The sequence below is a fragment of the Lepidochelys kempii genome, chromosome 3 (genome assembly GCF_965140265.1).
Source record: "Lepidochelys kempii isolate rLepKem1 chromosome 3, rLepKem1.hap2, whole genome shotgun sequence".
In the NCBI taxonomy this organism is placed as follows: domain Eukaryota; kingdom Metazoa; phylum Chordata; order Testudines; family Cheloniidae; genus Lepidochelys; species Lepidochelys kempii.
This window is the reverse complement of record NC_133258.1, coordinates 99085927-99109932: the sequence shown is the minus strand read 5'-3', so window position 1 is coordinate 99109932 and position 24006 is coordinate 99085927. Positions and strand designations below refer to the sequence as shown.

General features: G+C 42.4%; 1 protein-coding gene across 11 annotated transcripts in view; it reads right to left on the bottom strand.

Annotated features, from left to right (window-relative positions):
• L3MBTL3 (L3MBTL histone methyl-lysine binding protein 3) overlaps nt 1–24006 on the bottom strand; it is a 151987-nt gene that overhangs the window by 11342 nt on the left and 116639 nt on the right. For all 11 annotated transcript variants that reach the window (XM_073337277.1, XM_073337281.1, XM_073337276.1 and 8 more), the window contains 3 exons: nt 22594–22734; nt 15246–15410; nt 6121–6212 (listed from right to left, as the gene is read on the bottom strand). In XM_073337277.1, the coding sequence (XP_073193378.1) occupies nt 6121–6212; nt 15246–15410; nt 22594–22734 (398 nt within the window). The remainder of the gene's footprint in view (nt 1–6120; nt 6213–15245; nt 15411–22593; nt 22735–24006) is intronic.

The following is a 24006-nucleotide window of genomic DNA, read 5'->3' as shown; positions in this document are numbered from 1 at the left end:
GGAGGGGGGTGAGAGAACCTGGATTTGTGCAGGAAATGGCCCAACTTGATCATCATGCACATTGTGTAGAGAGTTGTCACTTTGGATGGGCTATCACCAGCAGGAGAGTGAATTTGTGTGGGGGGTGGAGGGTGAGAAAACCTGGATTTGTGCTGGAAATGGCCCAACTTGATGATCACTTTAGATAAGCTATTACCAGCAGGACAGTGGGGTGGGAAGAGGTATTGTTTCATATTCTCTGTGTGTATATAAAGTCTGCTGCAGTTTCCACGGTATGCATCCGATGAAGTGAGCTGTAGTTCACGAAAGCTCATGCTCAAATAAATTGGTTAGTCTCTAAGGTGCCACAAGTACTCCTTTTCTTTTTTTAGAGGGAACAAACTTGCTAAAAACTCAGGTACCAAACACTTCCCAATTGCTGAGGAAAACTAATTTAGAATTATTTTTTGAATGAAGGTAGCACACAGTGAACTATACCGCCAGTCCTCCTCTCTAAACACTGTTTTGTAATCACTTGTCTTTACCACTCTGCATACTATTCTCCCTTACACTGTGCAATCTTTCATCGTCTCTCCAGCCTATTTTCACCTTTCCTGACTGATATTTCTGTTATTCACATTGTTGTTACACTATTCTCTATCGACTCATGCTCCAAAACTAAGACTCGTTCCAGTATTCCAAAGCTGAGTTCCCAGTACCACCACCTGTACTGAACAAGAGAGCGAGATCAACATTGATAATTAAGGTTGCCTAAAACTTCCCATTAAAAGCCTGTTTTCAGTAGCTTATAACTTTAACTGTTCCAGCTGAATTTTTTCCATGCTGAAAGTCTGCTGTTTCAGAAAGGTTCAGCAGAAACAGTTCAGCTGTTCCTAAAACAGAGGACAGGGGAAAAAGGTAGTTTTGCTAATGCTAATCCCCTCCCCCCAATCATTCTTCCCAGCACTGTAGTGCCCCCAGGCTTTGGAGCTGGAACCTGAGATTTGGTAGGGGGAGAGTGCTAAAGTTAGGTGCCTTTTGTGGTCTCCATGAAAACACACCCCCATTTTACAGAGTGGTAAGACTCTGAAAATTGCCATTTGCACAAGCTCAGTAAAGCTCATAGATGCTTGCTGCCAAAATCTCCAAACATTTCCTCTATACTGAGCAGTAGAGCTGATTGAAAACCCAAATTTCTGTCAGGAACAGTGGATAGAAAATGTTCAACACAATTAATTTTTTCATGAAAAATGCCTGTTTTCCATGAATTTTTTCTTGTGTGTTGAAAAAGAGAAAAAGTGAAAACTAATGATTGATTTTAAAATGCTGACACTGTGCCTCATGGGAGTTGTGGTTCAGGTGCTTCCTGTTCCTATTCTCTCTGGGCTGGGCTCCCCTGCTGGACTTCATTTCCCTTGATGTACCACAGCAGTGTGACTGCCACAGTGCATTGCCTCTCCTAACCCAGACGCTGGGACAATGGCTGACATTGCAACCTTAAGGTTTTTAATGTAGTTTTGTGTGTTTGTGTGTGTGTGTACACATGTATTATAGCTCTTTACAAATCCTTAGAAAACTAGATCCTTTCCTTGCGAAGTTTATAGTTTAATGCAGGCAGAGAAAAACAACACAAATGAAAAGTTTGTTTTGTTAGAGGTTGAGTTTTACTGGGAGTGGCCCATAGATTTGCTGCTGTTTTATTTCTCTTATATTCAAATTCCCTTGTCAGTGTTTGAATTTAAGATGTACCTCACACACCACGGAGGCTGAAGATGACCTGATTGCTACAGACTTTTCCCTGAATCCCTTGGCATATAAAATAAACTAGCTTGGATTCCCCTTGCACTCAGACTCTGTGGGCCACACTTATAAGTGACAGTAAGTGTAAATTACATACTAGTCAGTGTAAATCCAGGTAAGGTAGAATTTGTCTACACAGTGTTGGAACCAACCTAACTGAAGGTGTGAATTGCAACCAATGTAGTTATTTTGGTTCCATTTACCATGAAGAGAAGCCCTAAACCTAAGGGAGTCTAAAGTGCTGTAACATGCACTTTGAGGGTGTAGACTCCAATTTACATTCTCTCTAGTGTTCCTTAGGCAGACTCACCTCTGAATTACGCCCAGTATCTCTAGCTGTCTGTAATCTAGTGGTCAATAAGACATCTATTTTGAGCCCAGTATCCACAGTATACACATTCTGCTTTTATGCAGTGTTTTTACTAGCTTTCTATTTTAAGTTGGTAAGAAATATTATGACAAACTTGCCTTGTAAGGGAATTGTTCAAAGCTGAGAAATTTGGGGAAAAGGAAGATTCAGTCACAAACTCTTGCCAGGTGATTTGGTAACCAGTCCTCCAACTGAGTGACTAAGAATCATCAAAAGTAGGATGAGAGAGATGAAAAATCTAGAACAAGTGGTGAACGTACAGAATGTGTAGAGGACAAACTCATCTGGTCTCAGCTGTTGCATTGTTCTCTGGGTCACCTAGCTAGCTAGCCTACACTTCTGTCCCCTCCATTCCTTGGATTCCAGTTCTTGTTTCTCAGCCCCCTGCTGACTAGCTCCATGGAACAGTGCAGGGAGCATGTGCTGCAATCAAATTAACTGCCTCTTGTGGGGAAAACTGGAGAATACAGGCTGCTGTAGGCAGGTGTCATCATGGCAGAGTAGAGAAAGTAAACAACACGCTGGGTGCCTGGCTGCAGCAAAATGGTGAATTCCACAGCAGCTTGGGAAAATGCCAGATTACACAGCCAGAGAACTGCAGAGTCCACCGGGCTCTGGTTGAGAAGAACGGTGTAGGTCACACCTCTCAGAGCTACTGTTTCAGGATTTCTGCAGAAGCAGGCAGATGGCATTCGGTCAGTTTACACTCTGGTTCGCTCTACAACCATGAGGGTTTGAAACATAATTTTGTTAATAAAAAGAAATATCAGATTCTGGAGATTGGGGCTCTAGTTTTATTATAGGTTGAGATTTCAGTTTCTAGGTCAGCACAAACTCACATACCCCTGTTACTCCATCGAGAAGTATCGTTATAACACACAGATACCTACTCCCTATCTGGGCATTTTTTAGTAAATAATGCCACATCATCATACAAATAAAAGAAGAAGGTGAAGAATAGATTAAGTAATTAAATATAGAGGTTAAGTAATCGTGTCTTCACTTTACAAATCTAATTCTGCAGAATCCTCTATAGAAAATTATCCAAAGTGGTAAGTAGAGCTGGTCATAGAAACTTCCACAGAACCATATTCCACTGGAACATGCAGTTCTGTCAAAAATGAAGTACTTTGCGAACTCAGGTAGATTTTGTTGGCATTTTCTTTAGGGAAAAAAAAAAACAGAAAAAAAAGTTCAATGTAAAAATGTCCCATTTCAACATTTCCGGAACAAAATGTTTCAATTTTTTAAATGGACTTTCCACTTTGAATGATTAATTTATATTATATATATAATAAAAAAGTCAAAATTAAAACAAAACATATAGCATGACCTTAAATTACTCCCCCCCCACAATTTTCCTTCACAGCTACTTTTAAAATTTTTGTGTTCGCACCACTTCAGAATGAAGCCAAATTGTGAAATCTCAAAATCCTTTTGCAAAACAGAACTTACACCCTCCACACAGCTCTAGCAGTGGGATCCTCAGGCTATGTCTATCCAGCAAACAAAACCCCAGGTCTGGTCTGTGCCAGCTGACTTGCACTTGCAGGGTCTCAGGCTGCAGAGCTGTTTCATTGCTGTGCAGACTTCTGGGCTCAGGCCAGAACAAAACCCCAACAACAAAGGAGCTACACTTTTGAAAATATGAACATGTAAGTAAATGAGTTTCAGTCCAACAAACAGTAATAGCAAGAAATAAGCATAGGTGAAAAGTAGTTATCATGAAGCAGTGATGTAATTTCCGTGGTTTAAAATTCAGTCCTTGGCCACTAACACATTTAATGACATTTTTTTGAAGAGTCTTAGTTAGTTAGAAAATAAATTCAGACCCTGTCAAGCCCCTTTGTTTCACTTTGTTGAAATTAACCAAGGACTCAGAAAAAGATCAGTAATATGGGTTCTGTCTTGTGCTCTGCCAATTAGTCTAGCAATAATTAATTACCAAACCACCTTTATTTAAGATCTTGATTTGGGATTTAAGCATTAATTAGCATGGTGCTGCAAATGCAAATACATTATTGGCAAGATCCTCATTGCTGCTCCAGAGCCTTCACACCACTCTAAAATCCCTAGCTCTGGCCACGGGAGGATTCCTCCACACAGGTATTATGGCAGACTGCCATAAGGCTGCCTGTCCAAGGACTCCAATTGCAAGCTCTGGGGCAGGAGGCATGCCACTGGATACAAAAGGGGCATGCATGTCAGGAGAAGGGTTTCAGCATCAACACTGTGGAGATTCTGGGCAATACAGCAGCCCAGAGGGGAACCCTGTGGGGCTGCTATAATTTAGATACATCCGTAGGGCTGTCTACATTAATGCATGGGCCCTGAAGTGCAAAAGTGGCTTAATGTCAACTTGGCTCCCCCACCCCTAAGCTGCGAGTTCTTTACTGCACCTCTAAGAGCGCAACACTATGAAAATATTTCAGAAATCAGTATTTTTTTTTTAAGAGCATCTCAGTTTTTTATGATGGAGCAGACATTGTCTTTATTTCTTTAAGCTGATGGAAAAGACACCCTTTCATTTGACAAGCTAAGGCTGCCCCTTGCTAATTCACACTAACTGCCTCTTTCCACATGATATTTGAGAACGAGCAGTTTAGACAGCAAACAGTGACTAAAGTTGTGGTGTGGAGTGAATGAGACTGTAGTCCTGCAGATTTGTGTCTTCCAAGGTGCTGACTTTCCAAAGTGCCAGGGGGTGCTTGATTCGTGGCTCTGCCCAGGCCCCACCCCCAATCCACCCCTTCTGCCAAGGCCCCACCTCTGTCCCACCTCTTCCTGCCCAGTTCCGCCTCCTTGCTTCTCTCCCCTCCCCTCTAGAACCTCCTGCCCACCACAAAACAGCTGATCCCGGTGGGTGGGAGGCACAGGGATGAAGGGGGTGGCGCTGATCTGCGGGGCTCACCGGCAGGCAGGAGGCGCTGGGGGGAGCTGATATGGGGCTGTCAGTGGGTGCTTAGCACCCACCATTTTCCCCCATGGGTGCTCCAGCCCCAAAGCCCCCATGGAGTCAATACCTATCTTCTTTTGGCCTGTAATCCGTTTTGTACGATTGCTACTGTATAATCCAGAGTAAATCTATTGAAGTAATTTAACATTTAGGCCCTCAATGGATAGGATGACTTCTTTTCTGACTTCTACCAGTGTAAATCAGCAGTAACTTTACTGAAGTAAATGGAATTGTACCAGTGTAAAGCTGGTGCAAGGTCAGAATCGATGGAGGGGGATGTATAGTAACTGAGGCGGTGTCCAAAAAACACTGCCTTATTTCATGTACACACTCTGAACAATGAGAACAGAAATAAAAAATGAACAGCTGCCTCATTCCTGGTGCACTGTCCAACCTACCAATTGGATGAGATATGAAATAATGTTAAGTAATCATGCAAGTAAGGACTATGACTGGAATTTTCAAAGGGGCATAACTGGATTTGGGGCCCAACTTCAATTGAAAGCCAATGAGAATTAGGTGCCCATTTCCTTCTCTTAGGTCCCTTTGAGACTGTGTGGGGAACCTTAACTTTGGTGAACCCTGATTCTGAAGTGCTTCACTTTGCATCCTTAATATTCTTTCAGTGTAGTTTTTTTGGTGGAGTATATTTTTTTGGTGGATATATTTTACACTTATACAACTCAGCATGGGTAATCGGCTATTTGCAAACTCAGTGGAGAAAAATAATCTTAAAATGAGACTTTGTATGCCCATATTCAATTCAGAGCTCATTTTGACAGCTGTGATAAAGTGCTAGGCACAGTCTTCCCTGACCACAAGATGACAAAAAACACAGGTGTCAAATATGCTGCTGGCATAAAAGGGCACAACTCACTGAAGTCAATGGAATTGTGCCTCCTTATGTCAACAGTGAATTTGACCTATAAACTGAATCACAAAGTAGTAGCACACAAATAATTTAGCTTTTATATTGAAGATCTTAGTGCCAGAGATAAAAATACTTCTATGTTACCTCTAGTTTCATTTAAAGTTGACAGCTCATTTTCTGTCTCCTCTTCTTCACACTCTTCCTTCTTAGCAGAGTCCTTAGCTTGCTGTCCTCCTCTGGGGAAAACAAGGTGTTCAGGTTTTATTAACTTACATTAAATCTTTTAAATATGACAAATGCCCTTATTAACTATATGACAGTCTCTGTTACTTACACAAAGAACACTGTACTATAACCATAAAGTGCACCAAAAGGTTTTAAAGGGTCTATACTCCCATTGATGGAAATGTGTAATAGTTCCTATTGTCCAAACTCTGAAATGGAGACTCAAAAAGGATGTAGCTAAAACTCACATATGTAAGTTTGTTGTGTTCAAAGCTTTAAATCTGACCTAAGATTCCACAATGCAAAACATTCAAATTAATATAGGTACAGAGAATTGGCAGGCAATGCAATTATTAGGTAGGTGTTGCACCACCTCCAATGCAAAGGAAAGTTGCTCAATGACAAACAGATGGAATCCTCTGTCTTATCATAGGCCTTGTCTACACAATAAATGCTTTCCTGGTATACCTTCATTGGTTTAGCTATATTGGCAGAACCCCCTTGTGTAAATGCAACTTATGCTAATAAAAGGAGTTTTTCTGTTGGCATAACAATTCAACCTCCTTGAATGGCGCTAGCTATGCTGACAGAAGCACCCTAGTATTGGCATAGCTGTGTACAGATTGGGGGTTTTGCCAGCAGAGCTATACTGGCTAGGAGGTGTGGTTTCTCCTACCCCCCGCCCCCCAATCCCTGACTGACATAACTATGCTGACAAAACTTTGTAGTGTAGACCTGGCCTCAGAAGCTATTTTTAAAATACATATAAATATTTTGGGCTTAAATTAGACTACAAGCAGATGGGCACAACTTCACTGACATCAGCAGTGTTGCACTTGATACACTGAAAAAAAAAGGTACAAGTGAATTTAGGGGACTAGAGAATCTATGCCTTATGCTACATTAGTGCACAAAATAACTAGAGGCATTATAGCGAAGCGCAATGCAAATATGTACAGCAGGAATTCCATGCTTTGGCACAAATGTAAAGAGTTGCTGTAGTTTCAAGCTTTTATTTATATAAAAATTTGGTTTCTAACACTATGTGCAGAGAATGCCTTATGAATATAAACTGAGGCAGTACATGGACTGTACACACAAAATGAAAGTTCTGAGAAACACATGACTTCCCCATTTATCTACATGGTTGTTAACACTGGAACCTCATAGTGACAAAGTACATACCAACTTTTAACTATTTCTCGGAAAGCCATTTTAGTAGAAATATCCATATAGTGGGCTTTATCCAGTTTGGTTAAATGCATTACAGTTAAAGAATATCAGACTTATTTTGTAAATTGGCTCTATTTAATTCTCAAATTTGAGTGTTCATGTTTCTTAATTGTAAATACTTCCATAGCTGACTACTTATGTTAGGTTTCCTTTGCAGCTGTGGAAGTGCTATAAATCTACCTTAAAATTATAATTGCTCAATTTCCTAAAATATGCTTTTGGATCCAATCCTGCCAACACATTTATCTATCTTCAGTTTTAATCTCTTGATCATTCCAGGTTGTTCCAAGGGAAAAAAAATTGCAGATGTTAAAAGATGAAAATAACTGAATGTTCTAACATTTTTTTAAAAATATGGATGTCAAGGAAAAAGGGAAAGAGAGAAAGTCTGAAAATCTCTAATGGAAACAGTTTGGGAAAATCTGAGGGCACTAGGTGATCTAAGGTGCAAGATCTGGAAAAAGGTATGAAAAATCTTATGGGAAGAATGTTGGAGAAAAAATAGACTGATCTGGGTGAAATTACAGTCAACTTTATTTATTTAAAATAAACTAACTATAAAATAAATGTGTTAGACAATTTATTCATGTTTTCATAGGCTCTGACTGAATTTAATTCTACAAGCACCGATTAATTTTTTTACAAAGATTCTCCTAAAATGTCCAGAGAATCTGTGTGAAGAAGGACATTCTACAGACTTTTGGTTAATTTCTGGCCATAATTATATTGTGGCAGGAGAAGGGAGCTTCAATTTTGCCTGAAGCCTCAAGTTTAAACTACTCTTGAAAGTGGGAATATTGAATTAGATGGCCAAATTTTTCTGTTCAAGTATGGCAATTTTAATATCCCTATCTAGTCATTTAATAATATTGTGTAAATATTCTTTCTTCATGTGAAAGAAAAATGGAGAGAGATTAAGGAATCCAAAATAACATGGCATTCCTGCCTCCCTTCCCATCCTATATTTTAAAAAATTATATGTAGGGCTGTCAAACAATTAAAAAATTAATAACAATCAAGAGATTTAAAAAAATCACGATTAATCAGTTTTAATTGCATTGTTAAACAATAACCAAATACCATTTAAATATTTTTCGATGTTTTCCACATTTTCAAATATATTGATTTCAATTACAACACAGAATACAAAGTGTACAGTGATCACTTTATATTCTTATTTTTGATTATCTTTTTTACAGTGCAATATTTCTAAACAAAATAAATAGTATATTTCAGTTCACCTCAGACAAGTACTGTAGTGCAATCTCTTTATTGTGAAAGTGCAACTTATAAATGGAGATTTTTTTTGTTTTTGTTACATAACTGCATTCAAAAACAAAACAATGTAAAATTTTAGAGCCTATAAGACCACTCAGTCCTACTTCTTGTTCAGCCAATCGCTAAGACAAATAAGTTCGTTTACATTTACGAGAGAGAATTCTGTCCGTTTCTTATTTACAATGTCACCTGAAAGTGAGAATGGGTGTTCGCATGGCACATTTGTAGCTGGCGTTGCAAGATATGATGATGCTTGTTGAAAAAAAAAAATGTGTTAATGAAATTTGTGACTGAACTCCTTGGGGAAAATGTTGTGTCTCCTGCTCCGTGGTTTTACCCGCATTCTGCCATATATTGCATGTTATGGCAATCTTGGGTGATGACCCAGCACATGTTCGATTTAAGAACAGTTTCATTGCTGTTTTGACAAAATGCAAAGAAGATACCAATATGAGATTTCTAAAGATAGCTACAGCACTCGACCCAAGGTTGAAGAATCTGAAGTGCCTTCCCAAATCTTAGAGCAAGGAGGCGTGAAACATGCTGTCAGAAGTCTTAAAAGAGCAGCACTCTGATTCAGAAACTAGAGAACCTGAACCACCAAAAGAGAAAATCAACTTTCTGTTGGTGGCATCTGATTCAGATGATGAAAATGAACATGTGTCAGTCTGCATTGCTTTGGATCTTTATCAAGCAGAACCAGTCATCAGCGTGGAAGCATGTCCTCGGGAATGGTGGTTGAAGCATGAAGGGGCATACAAATGTTGAGTATATCTGGCACGTAAATACCTTGCAACTCCAAATACAACAGTGCCATGTGAAAGCCTGTTCTCACTTTCAAGTGACATTGTAAATAAGAAGTGGGCAGAATTATCTCCCGTAAATGTAAGCAAACTTGTTTGTCTTAGCTATTAGCTGAAAAAGAAGTAGGACTGAGTGGACTTATAGGCGCTAAAGTTTTACATTGTTTTGAGTGCAGTTACGTAACAAAAACAAAAAAATCTCCATTTGTAAGTTGCACTTTCATGATAAAGCGATTGCACTACAGTACTTGTCTGAGGTGAATTGCAAAATACTATTTCTTGTGTTTATCTTTTTTACAGTGCATATATTTGTAATAAAAATAATATAAAGTGAGCACTATACGCTTTGTATTCTGTGTTGTAATTGAAATCAATATATTTAAAAATGTAGAAAAACATCCAAAAATATTTATAATAAATTTAAATTGATATTCTATTACTGGTTTACAGTGTGATTAAAATTGCAATGAATCACAATTAATTTTTTTAATAGAGTTAATTTGATTTGAGTTAATTGCTTGAGTTAACTGTGATTGACAGCCCTAATTATATGTTCCATGGACAGATTCTGTCCAATCAGCTGTAGCTAGATCGTAAACAGTGACTGTTAGTCATCCTACCAAACATGTAAAAGAGAGAATTTGGGGTCTAGTTTGCTATTTAACATTTTAAATAAGTAGTTACTAGTGTAATTTTTATACCCTTATCTATTCCTACTAAGAGTTGTGATAACATTTAATAAATAATATAACAACAACAACACAATAGGATGCCAGAGAGCTTGGAAACCTCCTCAGCTTTGTGCTAAACTGTTTTGAGCTTTACACAGTCCTTTAACAGGTATCTTGATAAAAGTCTGTTGTATACTCAGAGTTAGGGCACAATGGCCCTCTTTCCTCTGTTAAACTGGAAAATAATCCTGTGGCATTCAGTGGGGACTCACCACATTTGAAAATCAGGCCACTGATTTAGGAACCTATGTATGAATTGAGAAGGCTAAATCTAAGACTCCTACTTTTGAAGATCTTGGCAGGGACTATTCTGTTTGAGGCAATTATCTTTTACCTCTGTACATGATTGTATCCTTCTAATAGGTTAAGAGTGAACTTTTGTTTGTTTGCAATTAATTAGTGTTACTGTATCATGCTCATTAAGGGCTTGATCCAACTCCCACTGAAGTCAAAGTCTCGCCACTGATTTCTGAAAGACTTGCATTAGGCCATAATTGCTTCTTATAAAATTAACAACACCTTTATGTATTATCAATATTGTACTTGCTGCCTACATTTTATAAGGAAAATCTTTAAAGACCTGGAATTATAACCAGATACTTAATTTACCTTTTATTATACTAGCTAAAAATAGCTGGGATCAATTTTTTTCTTTTCTTATCTTTTATCTTAATTTTTGTACTCTGTATGTTTCAAGGTGTTTGAGTTATGATATATTTTTCACTTATTAAAAAATAGAGTCAGTAACAGAATTTGAATGTGCTGTCCATATATATAATTCTCTTCCATTTTCTGTTGGCATACTGTTGATCAAAATAAGAGGCCCTATGGTAATTTTTCTTTGCTTTGTCCTGTATTTCACAAACGCAATTTCAGTTTAAACAGAAATTTCACAGAGGTACTCTTTTAGGCAGCAGTGTTGATCGTGAAGAATCATATTTGGGATTATAAAAAATCTTGACTATTACTGATAAAAGTATCACTTCATTTTTCCTATTATTTTCTATGGAAAATCTACAGTATCTATTTTCAGGAAATGGATTAACCTTTTATTGACTCCAGTAATCCAAACGTTGCATGGAAGTTTAAAGATTATATGCCTAGTACCTGCAACAAAGTTGACTGATTATTTCCATTACAATTTCATTTCCTTTCACAATACTCTCACCATAAAGTAATTTTGTTTTCTGATTTCACAGACTGGAAAAGTGTCAATTCTTGAACCAGAAGAGTTATCTGAGGTACCCTAAATATGCAGTGTTGTAGCTGTGTTAGTGCCAACATATTATAGATACAGAAGTGGGTGAGGTAATGCCTTTTATTAGACCAGCTTCTGTTGGTGAGAGAGCCACATTCTCGAGCTTACACAGACCTCTTCTTCAGGTCTGGGAAACTAAGGCTTTGTCTACACTAGCCCTTTTGTTGCTAAAACTTTTGCTGGTTGGGATATGGAAAAATACACCCCTGACCGACATAAGATTCACCAACAGAAGTGCCAGTGTCGACAGCTATGACAGAAATGCTCTCCCACCGACAGATACTACGGCTCATCTGGGGTGGTTTAATTATGCCGGCAGAAGAGTTGTCTCCCACTGCCATAGAGTGGCTCCACGGGAGACCTTACAGTGGTGCAGCTGCAGCAGTACAGCTGTGCCATAGTGAGGTCCGTAGCGTAGACATAGCCTAACTCAAAGTGTCACGGCTAAATACAAGATCTGAACAGATTGTTTAGTATACGTAGTTAAAACGTATTTCAAGGGACCATTCAAGGCGAGCGGCAGTTTAACACTTTTCCAAGTCATAAGGAGGAAAGCAACTGGGAGGGGGTTACAGATTGTTGTACTAAGCCATAAATCCAGTGTCTCTATTCAGTCCATGATTTTCAGTGTCTAGCAAAGTTATGAATTTAAGCTCCAATTCATAAAGAGCAGGATGGTAAATGGTCCTGAGACGCATCTGAAGGGGGCAAAAGCGCAACTTCGCATATTGGACCACCTGGGTGCAAGCGGAAATGTGTCCGAAGAGTCTCAGACACATCCGAACTGTTGCGGAAGGCTGAGACAGAAAACTGAGGCAAAGGCAGCGAACTGTCTGAAAACGGTCAGTTGACAGAAACACTTTCAATGTCATGGAATCTAACAGGGCCCCAATAAATCTGATTTTCTGAGTGGGAGCCAAGTTGACTTCCTGGTGTTTAGGAGGAGACCCAGACAGTCAAGCAAGTGCAACGTGGTGCTGATGTGAGCAAGAACTTCCTCTCTGGATCTACCCATCAGTAACCAGTTGTCCAAATATGAGAAAACGTGAATTCCCTTCTTCCTGACATACACCCTAACAATAACCACGCATTTGGTAAAAACCCAGGGGGCAGAAAAGAGGCTGAATAGATGCCCTGTGCTCTGCCACGATGAATCAAAGGAACTTTCTGAGGTGCCGCAAAATTGCCACATGAAAAGTAGGCATCCTGAAGTTCCAGAACAACAAACCAATTGTCCTGAGATAACGTAGGGAGAACAGTCCATAGAGTGACCATTTTGAATCTCATGTACCTGATATATTTGTTGAGGTCGCAAAGATCAAGGATGGGTCTTACCCCTGACTTGGATTTGGGTACAAGAAAGTACTGGGAGCACAAATCAAGACGCCGGTGTTCTAGAGGAACTTCCTCCACTGCTCCCAAAGCCAGCAGACCTGCTTCAGGAGCAATATCTCATGAAAACGGTCCCTGAAGAGGGACAGGGAGGGAGGGTGGGGAGGAGAGATGGAAAGGAACTGGATGGCATAACCTGAAATGATGGTGCTTAGGACCCAGCTGTTGGTGGCAATCAAGTCCCAAGCATTGTGAGAAAGTGGGCCAGCCTGCCCCAAAGGAGGGAGATGAGGAGGGAGGAGCAACAACTGGAACAGTGCTTTGAAACAAGCAGTCAAAATGGCTGCTTGGGGAAGATCAGAAGAGAACTGGCTGAACCCAGAGCCCGACTGCTTTCTCCTGTGGGACCTATCCCTCTTTCTGGGGTAGTCCCATTGCGTCGGAGGAGGGAAAGGCTGGACAAATGTGTGATAGGGATGATACTGCTGCCTCTGTTGAAAGCCATAGTAAAAGTTGTCATGGTAATATCTGTGGTGCTGAATGCAGTGGTGCTGAGGAGATTTGTACGGGCCCTACTTCCACAGCCTGTGGAGAAAGAACACTGGGGTATTGCGCCAAGAGACCTGAATGTTCAGCAGCTCGTTCAGTCAACGGGACTACAGATGATGCAGCCCTGGCAAAGTCCTGGACCAAAGGAGAGGTCAGGACTCAAGGTGGAGGAGGTCTGTAGCTGCCTGGTACCCTGCCGACATGGAAACAGTTGGTGCTGGCATCTCCCTCATCAGTACTGGACTCAAGAGATGCCCAGGGGCTGAAACCGGAGTAAATGGTACAGGGCTTTTAACCTCTATACTTGCTACCAAGGAAGGGATAGACATATCCAGGCCATCCCCATGTGGTGGCACTAACTCTGTGCCAGTCCAGTTTTCCTGGGGGAGGTGGAAGAGTCACCCCAAGACCTTGAGCGGTCTCGACTGGTCTTAAAACGACCCTTTCCTCGGCATAGTTGACAGGGAATGGCTCCTCTGCTTCTTCAGAGAGGTGCCTGCTCTAGAATGTGAAGTGGAACCCCACGACAGTCTCCAACCTGATGAGGGCCTCAGTACCGATGCAGGTGCTGCTTCAGGCAAAGGTCCCAAGCCACTTTGTTCTAGAAATTGACTCATCTGCAATCTCACAATGCTCTTTAACGTGGGCCTCACTGAGACAAAGTGAGCAACCATGTGTTGGGACCACAGTTGGGAATTGCTCCCCCACACGAAGAACAGTGTTTAAATCCCCATGAGGGCATCACCGAGAAAATCTAAATGATCATAACTACTGCTAATCTAACACTCAGGATACTACTAACTATTTACAATAAGAGAAAACTAAACTAGTTGTGAGGTTAAGACCACAGGCCAGAGGAGTGGCTACAGCCATATGGTGCGAGCGCTGCCCCTCTACAAGAGCTGGTAGACAAATTTACACTGGGAGTGCACACACCTAAGTGGAATACACAGAATACATGGCTGCGTCTACTCGAAGTTTTCAATTACTGCTATGTTATTTTTTTTATTTGTAAACATCTATATCAAAAAGTAGATTTGCAGATTCTTTAATCAAAGAAATCACTGAGTAGGTCCAAGTTTCTGGGGATTGAATTGGTTCTTAATTAAACAGTAAGCTTCAATAATCTAAACATTACTTTGAGATATCTACTCTATTTGACTAACATTCCTAGGCAGAGAACTGTATCTCATCTAATTTGCTACTATCACCACTTATAATTTGGGTGTTCTGAATGTTTGAGATAACGTGAAGATGCACAGAATTAAGCAAGGCTGGCTCATTCTAGTGTAGGATAATAGCCACCAAAATAAGGCTTCAAATCTGCAATGAGTTTAACTTGAGTAGGCTCCTTTACCCACATGAAGCCCCACTGAAGTCACTGATATGTTTACATTTTAATTTCACATATACTGACAATAGCAACTTTTCTGTAACACTAGTCAAAATTTAGATTGTTTTAAAAACTAGCTTAAACACACCTTGCTCCTTTCAGCCCAAACAATTAATACAAAACCTTAGTGAGTTAAATAAGCACTTTTCATTTAAAAACATGATTTATTTTTAAGGAGAACGCAGTGAAATTCCTCACCTCTGCACAGTCAATAATTTCCCTGTTCAGGAATATACGTATCTCTTCATTTTTCCCTATGGTCTGCATTATTCACTGGCTGTATACATTATGACACACTATTTATTCTAGTCTTTAATTTAGAGACAACTACATGGCTTCCTTGCGTCTCCCCACGCCTTCCTGGGAATTTCACTAATAAATCACTGTACTGTATGTATGTAACAAGCTGCATTTCACACGTAGTCTCCAAACAATATATATTTCAAAGGTAGTTGAAAGACACATACCTAGAAGGTTTCTTGTCTTTGGCATCACATAATAGAAGTTCTTTGCAAGGAGATTTATTTTCTGTATCTTCCTGCTTTGTCATCTCTGACACAGATTTCCCAGATGATCGATTATGAGCTGAAGATTTTGAGCCAGTGTGACCAGGGCTAGGACATTTTCTGTCACTATTAAAACAAATGGATAAAGTTCTGAAATCTGAGCTGTCAGTTTATTTTCTATGTGGTTGAAGATTCATTGCTGTAATTAAAGAAATATTGATACAGCAAGAAATCATACATTTAAAGAAAAATAAAATTTCCTTCCCTGCTACTAACAAAACTTTACAAACTGACAAAAGTTCAGCTCCAGCCACAACTTCAAAGCAGTAGATATATAGCTATTTTTAGAGCACTAGCACCAGTCCTCCTAGCTCAAGTCTGTCGACCTGGGCTTGGAGGCTCACTGCCACTTGCTCTGAAATGCTGTGTAAATTTACCGTATTGTCACAGGTAAAACTCCCACTGGGAGTAGAGTTTGCCCAGCACTGAGTGCTTTTGAAAAGCCTACCAGTATAACAGTAATACAAAAGAACTTTAAAATTTCTTTCCACAGTTTTTGCTTTAAAAAAAATGTATGCATCGTTGTGTCTTGGACAATCAAAATAGATTAGGGCCTGATACTACTCCCATTGAAGTGAAGTTACTGTAGGCACCAATGGAACTAGTCAGTTTGTTGTCAATTTCACTTTCTAGTTCTAATACATTAGCACAATCCTACAATCTGGGGATAATTTAACCAGACAGTGAACCTTTAATAGCTGAACACCCTCTTTGTTTGTAACCGTAAAGTGGGGTTTCTCCATGAAAACAGCATTTAAAATACTACATATTCAAAATTCAAGGGCATTATACTGGGTGAAATTCTGGAGTGCAAAAGAAGTCACCATTAGCCCATTTCACTCAAAGGTAGCCCTTAGAAATACTGCACACACACCCTCCCCCACCCCCGCACTCCAGGTGTTTGCAATTGATTTTGGTGTAAAAACCTGAAACTGTTGAAAACAAACATATGACCAGCCCCTGGCCACCACAACCATTTTCTCGCCAGTGCTTCTAATAAAAAATGGTTATTAGCCTTTCCAAAACGCTTGTTCTTTGAGCGGCCTTGCTCATGTCCATTCCACGTTAGGTGTGCGTGCACCGCCACCAGAGATCCCTGCCACAGTGACATCTGTCAGATCAGCGCTAGCGACCTCTAGTGCCCCATGCTCAGGCGCCGATATAAGGACCTGGACAGCCCCACACCCTCTCGGTTCCTCTTCGCCAGCTAACTCTGACGAAGGGGCAGGAGGGTGGGTCGTGGAATGGACTTGAGCAACACATCTCTAAGAACAACAGTTACAGAAAGGTTAGTGTAACTTTTTTCTTCTTCGAGTGCTTGCTCATGTCCATTCCACGTTACATGACTCCCAAGGGATACCTGAGGGGGCTCAGAGTTCATGGACACGTGGATTGCAACACTACTCTACCAAACTTGGCATCATCTCTTGCCTGCTGGGTGATGGTGTACTGGGAGGAAAAGGTATTTAACGATGACCAGGTCGCTGCTCTGCAGAGGTCTTGGATCGGGACCTTGGCCAGAAATGCTGCTAAAGAAGCCCGAGCTCTTCTTGAATGAGCGGTCAAGATGGCAGGAGGTGGGCCACCTGCCTGCTCAAGGCACATACAAATTCAGGAAGTGATCCAGGATGAAATTCTCTGGGCCAAAAGCAGTAGGCCTTTCATCCTGTCTGCTACTGCCACAAAGAGCAGTATGGATTTACAGAACAGCTTGGTCCTCTCAATGTAGAAGGCCAGGGAGTGTCTAATATCCAGCGTGCGGAGATGCCGCTCCTCTAAACTCTTGTGCGATTTTGGGAAGAAAACTGGCAGGAAAATAGCCTGATTACTATGAAACTGCGAGACCACCTTTGGGAGGAATGCTGGGTGGTGCGCAGTTGAACCATGTCCTTACAGAACACTTTATATGGGGGTTTCAAAGTAAGGGCCCTGATTTCTGAGACCCTCCTGGCCAACGTAATTGCTACCAGGAAGGCAACCTTCCAGGAGAGATATGACTGACGGCACAATGCCAGCGGCTTAAAGGGAGAGCCCGTGAGTTTTGCCAGGACCAGGTTTAGGTCCTATGGTGGGATAGGTTTGCAAATTTGAGGGTAAAGTCTCTAATTCCTTGAGGAAGCAGATTGACATTTTGTGTGAGAAGACCAACCTACTGTCCACTGGAGAGCTGAGATAGCCACCAGATGCACTTTCAGAGATGAAAGGGCTAGGCCCTGGTTTTTCAGATGGAGCAAGTATTCCAGCACGGATTGGAAAGGTGACTGAATTGGTAAGAATCCTCATTGGGAAGACCACACCAAGAAACGCTTTCTCTTGGCTAGATAAATCACTCTAGTAGACAGTTTCCTACTACTTAGCAAGACCTGACGGACTTGTTCTGAAGAGGCCTGCTCCAAACCATGGAGATTTAATGTGGTCAGGTGGAGAGTTCTGAGGTTCAAATGGAATAAACATGTGATCTTGCAAGATCAATTCCGGGAGGGTCAGGAGTGGCAGCAGGGGTGCTACTGACAGATCCAGCAATGTGTCAAAGCAGTGCTGTCACGGCCATGCTAGGGCTATAAGGATGACCCTTGCTTGGTCTTGCTTGTCTTTCAGAAGGACCCTGTGCACCAGAAGAATGTGAGAAAACACATAGAACAGGAGTTCTGTCCATGGAAATAGGAAGGCATCTGAGATAGAGCCAGGGCTGTGACTGCAGTGAGCAAAACTGATGGCATTTCCTGTTCCATTTGGTTGTGAACAGGTCTACAGGGGAGATCCTCACCTCTGGAAGATGGATCTGGTCTCCTCTGAGTGAACAGATTACTCATGGTGAGAAGAGAAATATCTGCTGAGGTGATCTGCCAGAGTGTTCCAGGCTCGCGGAAGAGGGGAAGCTTTGAGGTGGAAGGAGTGTTTCATGCAGAAGTCCCACAGGCGAATGGCCTCTTGACACAGGGTAGACAAGCACACTCCTTCCTGTCTGTTGATGTAAAACATGGCTGCCACGTTGTCCGTGAGCACTCGTACAACTTTGCCCGTGATCTGGGGTAGGAACACTTGGCAAATTAAGCAGATAGCTCTGAGCTAGCTGACGTTTATGTGCAAGGAGAGCTCTTCCTGGGACCACAGTTCCTGAGGTGCTTGAGGTGAGCCCCGCCCAAACTGGATGCATCTGAAATTAGGGATATGGAAGATTGGGGGGTAACAAAGTTAACGCCTGCACATACTGAACGGAGATCTCTCCACCAGTCGAGAGAGACAAGGACCAGGATGGAGATTGTAAGCACCCATTCCAAGTGGTGATGTTTCAGTGACTACACATAAGCCAGCCAAGCTTGACGGGGTCTGAGATGTAGTCTTGTGTGTCATACCACATAAATGCACGCAGCCATGTGACCCAAAAGTTTGAGGCAAAAATGGACTGTTGTGACCAGGTGGGCCTTGACCTTGGATATCAAAGCCGACATTGTTTGGAACCGAGACTCTGGGAGGAAGGCTCTGGCCCAGGTAGAATCGAGCACCATTCCAATAACCTCTATCCTCTGGAGGGGATGAGATTCGACTTTGCTCATTTATCAATAGGCCCAGGGCACGGAAAGTGGCTGGACCAGGCTGATGCTAGCTTTCACCTGAGCCTCGGACCAGCCCTTGATCACAGCCAGTCATCAAGGTAAGGACAGACTTGAACGCTGTGGCTTCTGAGGAAGGTCGCCATCACTGGCATGCATTTTTTGAAAACCCAAGGGGCTACCGACAGGCCAAAGGGGAGGATGGTGAACTGGCAATAGGTCTGGTTTACAATAAATTTGAGGAATCTTCTGTGGCCCCGGAAGATGGAGATGTGGAAATAGGCATCTTTCAAGTTGAGGGTGGCATACCAGTCTACTGGAACCAGGGAGGGAATAATAGAGACCAGGGAGACCACGTGGAACCTCAGTTTCTTGAGATAACTGTTGAGGCGACGCATGTCTAGGATGGGTCGAACCTTCCCCCCCAACCCCACCCCCTTTGGCTTTCGGTATTAGGAAACAGTGGGAGTAAATCCCTTTCCCTCTCAAATTCTGAGGCACCTCCTCCACAGCCTCTACCTGAAGGAATAGGACTAGAACCTCCTGGACTAGAAGTTGTTCATAAGAGGGACAGGGATGGGGGAGAAGGGTGTAAGGGGGAGGTGGAAGAAAACTGAAGGGTGTAACCTTCCTCCACTGTACTCAGTACCCAGTGGTCCGAGATGAGGGACCATGACAGGCTGAAGTGGGAGAGTTGGTCTGAAAACAAAAAGGGGGCAAGATCTGGTAAGGGAACTGATATAACGCCCTCGGGTGCCCCTTCAAAAGTTCTGTTTGGGGCCTCCCGGGTATCTGTGAATATGGTAGTGAGGATGAGGTGCAGGGGGGCAGTTGCCTGTGCTTGTAACCCCTGCTCCGTTTTGAAATGGGTCCTGGCAAGGCAGCAGAGTTGAGAAGCGGGTCGGCTGTTGAGGTCTGAAATGCTTCCTTGAAGGTGCCGGGAGTAGAGGCCCAGGGAGCTGAGGGTAGGCCTGGAATCTTTTGGACCATGGAGTTTTGAGACCGTCTGCTCAGAGAAGAGGGAAGTTCCCTCAAAGGAAAAATCTTGGATGGACTGCTCAGGTGGCAGCCCTGAAGACTGGAAGCAGGAGCACCTCCTCATTACCTCAGCCGAAGCCATCGTTCTGGCTGCCACATCAGCTGCGGCTAGCGCTGCTGGGAAGGAGGCTATGGTCTTCCCTTCCTCCATAACAGCAGAGAACTTTTGCTTGGAGTCCTGTGGCAACGAGTCCTTAAACTTTGCCATGGAATCCCAAATGTTGTTATAATCATACTTCCCCAAGCAAGCCCTGCTGGTTGGAGATGCAAACCTGTTAGCCACCCATAGAATAAATCTTTCTACCGAACAGATCTAGCTTTTTAAAGTCCTTTTGCTTGGGGGTTGTGCCTACACCTGCCCTTGTCTGTCTCTCTTTGGCCACTGTGACCACAAGGGACCCAGGAAGAGGGTGGGGATTCAGGTGTTCATATCCCTTGGCAGGAATGTAGTACCTCTTCCCTGCTCTCTTTGAGGTGGGAGGCAGAGAGGATGGGGTCTGCCATAGTGACCTGACTGGACCTGTAATGACGTAATTGAGAGGTAGGGCCACTTTTGATGGGCCCGCGGCAGCCAAAATGTCAATGAGGCTATGTGAGGACTCTTTAAGAACCTCCACCTCTAGCCCCAGGTTAGAAGCCACAATTTTCAATAGTTCCTGTGACCTCTAAAGTTGTCCTGTGACACCAAGCTGTTCGGTCCCAAGACAGCTTTGTCTGGGGAGAAGGAAGAGACGTGTACTGGTGGAGGGTCTTCCTCCTCCTCTTCTGTACCGATCACAGCACACAGGCCTAAATCCTGAGTGTTGGTACTGAGCTCGATACCAGAGTCTGAGTGAGGTGCTGGATGGCGTGGGAGTCCTTCTCTTGGACACCACTGAGTATGAACAGCTGGAAGGCAGTCCTGGTACTGGGGGAAAAACCCCACAGATTCCAAAATGGCCATTGGACCTGCCAGGTGCTGGGGTGGCACCCGTGCTGAGAACCAGTGGGATGTAAGTTAAGTACTAGTGACGGCCTCTTGTTTGTGTGCAGGGCTCCACCTCCAACTCAGAGGATGAGTCATCTTGAGGAGACCATGGAGTGGGGGCCGGTACCCCTGCTTCTGCCAGCTGCTGCTGAGGGTCCAAGAAGTCTCCACCGATGACGGTAGGACCGGTTTTCCCTGATCGGTACCAGAAGATCCAGTGCCGGACAGCAGCTCTCGGTAACCTGTTCCCTTCTGCTCGATGCTCTCGTCGGCAATGGTAGTTGCCCCATCAGGGTCAGCAGAACCTGGAGTGTCATCAGGTCCTTGGACGACACAAAGGCCTCCAAGGTGGACGGCACCTTAATCCCACTGGTACCACAATATTCCCCCACTGTCGGTGGATGGTCCCGCACCAGACTCAATGGCACCTGCGAACAGGGTGCTGCAAGTGGAGCGGGAGTGGCCTGACAGGGGTCACACTCTGCTTGCTTGTCCTTTCCTGGTTCCAGGACACGTCCCCTCTCGGACCAGGTTTCTTGTGTTTCTTTCTCAGTACCAGAGACGTTAAACGGTGCCGAGAAACGTGTTGCCAGAGGAGCACTTCACACCGAAGCCAAGGTGCTCGATACCAAGTCCGACTAGCTTGGCTCCAACGCCAGCCTAAGTGCGGCTTTTATCAGGATAGCCCTTAGTGTAGTCTCCCGTCCTTTTTCGTACAAGGCTGAATTAATGGCAGATTTGACAACGCTATTGTACAGAAGCTTCCCTCAGACACTTCAGACAGCTGGAGTGTAGGTCGCTCGCCAGTATGGGCTTGTCGCAGGAGGTGCAGGGTTTGAAGCCTGGAGACTGCGGCATTCCTGGCCCCAGGGGCAGAGTATGCTCCTCTAAGCTATAAGAGGGTGGTCTAATTAGTATGCACTAATACTATATACCCTATGTACACTACTACTAGAATTAAAACTGAAGATAACTAAATAGAGAACAACATAAATCACTGACTGTCTTGCCTAAGGAAGAGAAGTTGTCTGAGCAACTGTCACGGGTAGTAAGAAGGAATTGAGAGGGTGCAGGGCTGGCCGAACACCTTATATTGGTGCACGAGCACGCAGCATCACAGGGCACTAGAGCAATTTTCCACTGAGGGAAAAATCTCCAGCAACGGTGCAGGCACACCTAACATGGAATGGACACGAGCAAGCACTCGAAGAAGAATAAATCGCCCCAGGGCCTTAACTCCAGGCCTGTTGCTGCTTATTGCAAAACTCACCCCCAATAATTTGATTCCCCACTTCCCCGCCAATAAAACCAAATTTATTAGGGCTGTTTTTCAAGCATCAACACTCATATATACACATCAGTTAAACTGCTCTAACAAATGTAAAAACAAAATGAATCATTTCCACAAGTGAAATTAACCATTAAACAACTGATTTTAAATAATAATTAACATCTTAATGGTCTGTACTCTTGCTAAATCATACAAATGAAATCAGCATCAATTTTTGTCAGCTCAATCATCTGCAGGCTCAGCTCTGACAGGGCCATTTCTTCTCTGGAAATAGCAATGTAGAGAAAAGCACAGGTTTTTCGAGACAATAGAGCCTTCAAGTTGTGTAAATTATGTAATATAGCATTTAAATAAAATGATATTATTGTAAGTTGTTAATACTATTTAGATCTTAATTACTTGATTACAGGAGAGGCTGATCTTTCATTTACTTCTGTCCTTCTGTTCTTGGGGACAGATGGACTGGCTAGCGGCATCTCTCCACTTAAACGATCTGGTAAAATACGTTCTTTGTTCAAGTTGACGTCAGAATATGGGCAGCTGACAACACAGAAAATTGAAGAGAGGAGAGAAGAAATACTTCCATTAGCTCAGACACTGAACAAACTCTCCTTAGTTTAAGTGAACTGACTATAGATTCCAGCCTGAAACTATGAACAACAAAGATGGAAAGAAATATTCTCACTTTAAATTATCCTCAAATACACTAGATCTTTGACATGCCAACCTGTTTGCACCTATCTTACTCTTTCTTTCTACAGCAATTTACTACCACAGGACAGGTATTATGGCATAAATTCTAGAAGCCAATAGAAAACCAAGCACGGATGGATATTCAGTAAAACAGCAGCTAAAAGGGAAAACTGGAACTGTGCTACTAACCAACCTCAAGTAGCAAATATTTCCTGTTATTTCACAAAGAAGCAAACCCGCTGTGTTGCTGTCTTGATGCTTTTATTTTCAAATCAGCTCTTTTCCCACCACACAACTACCTCAGAATACTAGCCAGACTCCCATGGATACTGGTCCTCCTCCCATTTAGGTTGTCCTACTGATTTCTGAGTGGTCCAACAGTATTGTATTGACAATATACACCAGACATCATGCCCAGTTATCCTTTCCTCTGGACGGTACTCCCCCCAACCTACATAAACTATTTGTATGGATTAAACAGAATCATGATACCATGGTTATTTGTCCTGCAATACATTTTACAGAAAGAGTTACCACTACGCTAGTCAACTCTGACTGGGAACAGTGATTGGCCCACATTCTGATTGGCTGTTAGCATTTTAAAAATTATACTGCATTCAAAAATATGTTAAAAGAATGTAATTTATATTAAAAAGCCAAGCACTTGAAAGGTAGGAAATGCCAGATTGACAGTTGTTCACAACTGGCCCATCCTGTGCAGTGAATGAGGCAGGGATCCTGTGGAAAAAGTAGTATTTGATCATGTAATTAAAGGCATTATCATAATACACACAACGGGGCTGAATTAAGATTGCCAGGATAACCATAAAACAGACATTTACGATCTTTGAAGTCCTTGACTTTGCAACCTAAATAGCATAGTTTTCATATTGGGAATTTCCTAGTTTATTTTTTAAATGAGCAATGGTAAAACTCAATTTCATTATGTGCAGCTCTAACAATCTCCCCATCTTCTATCAGCAGCAGAACCCGGAGACCTCAGCATCGCCCTACCTGGCAAACTACATTAGATGGCAGCAGGAGAAGGCTGTTATCCCAACAGGAAGATGCTCTGCTGACACTATGTACGGGGTCCAGAGAATGGTCAAGGAGAGCCCA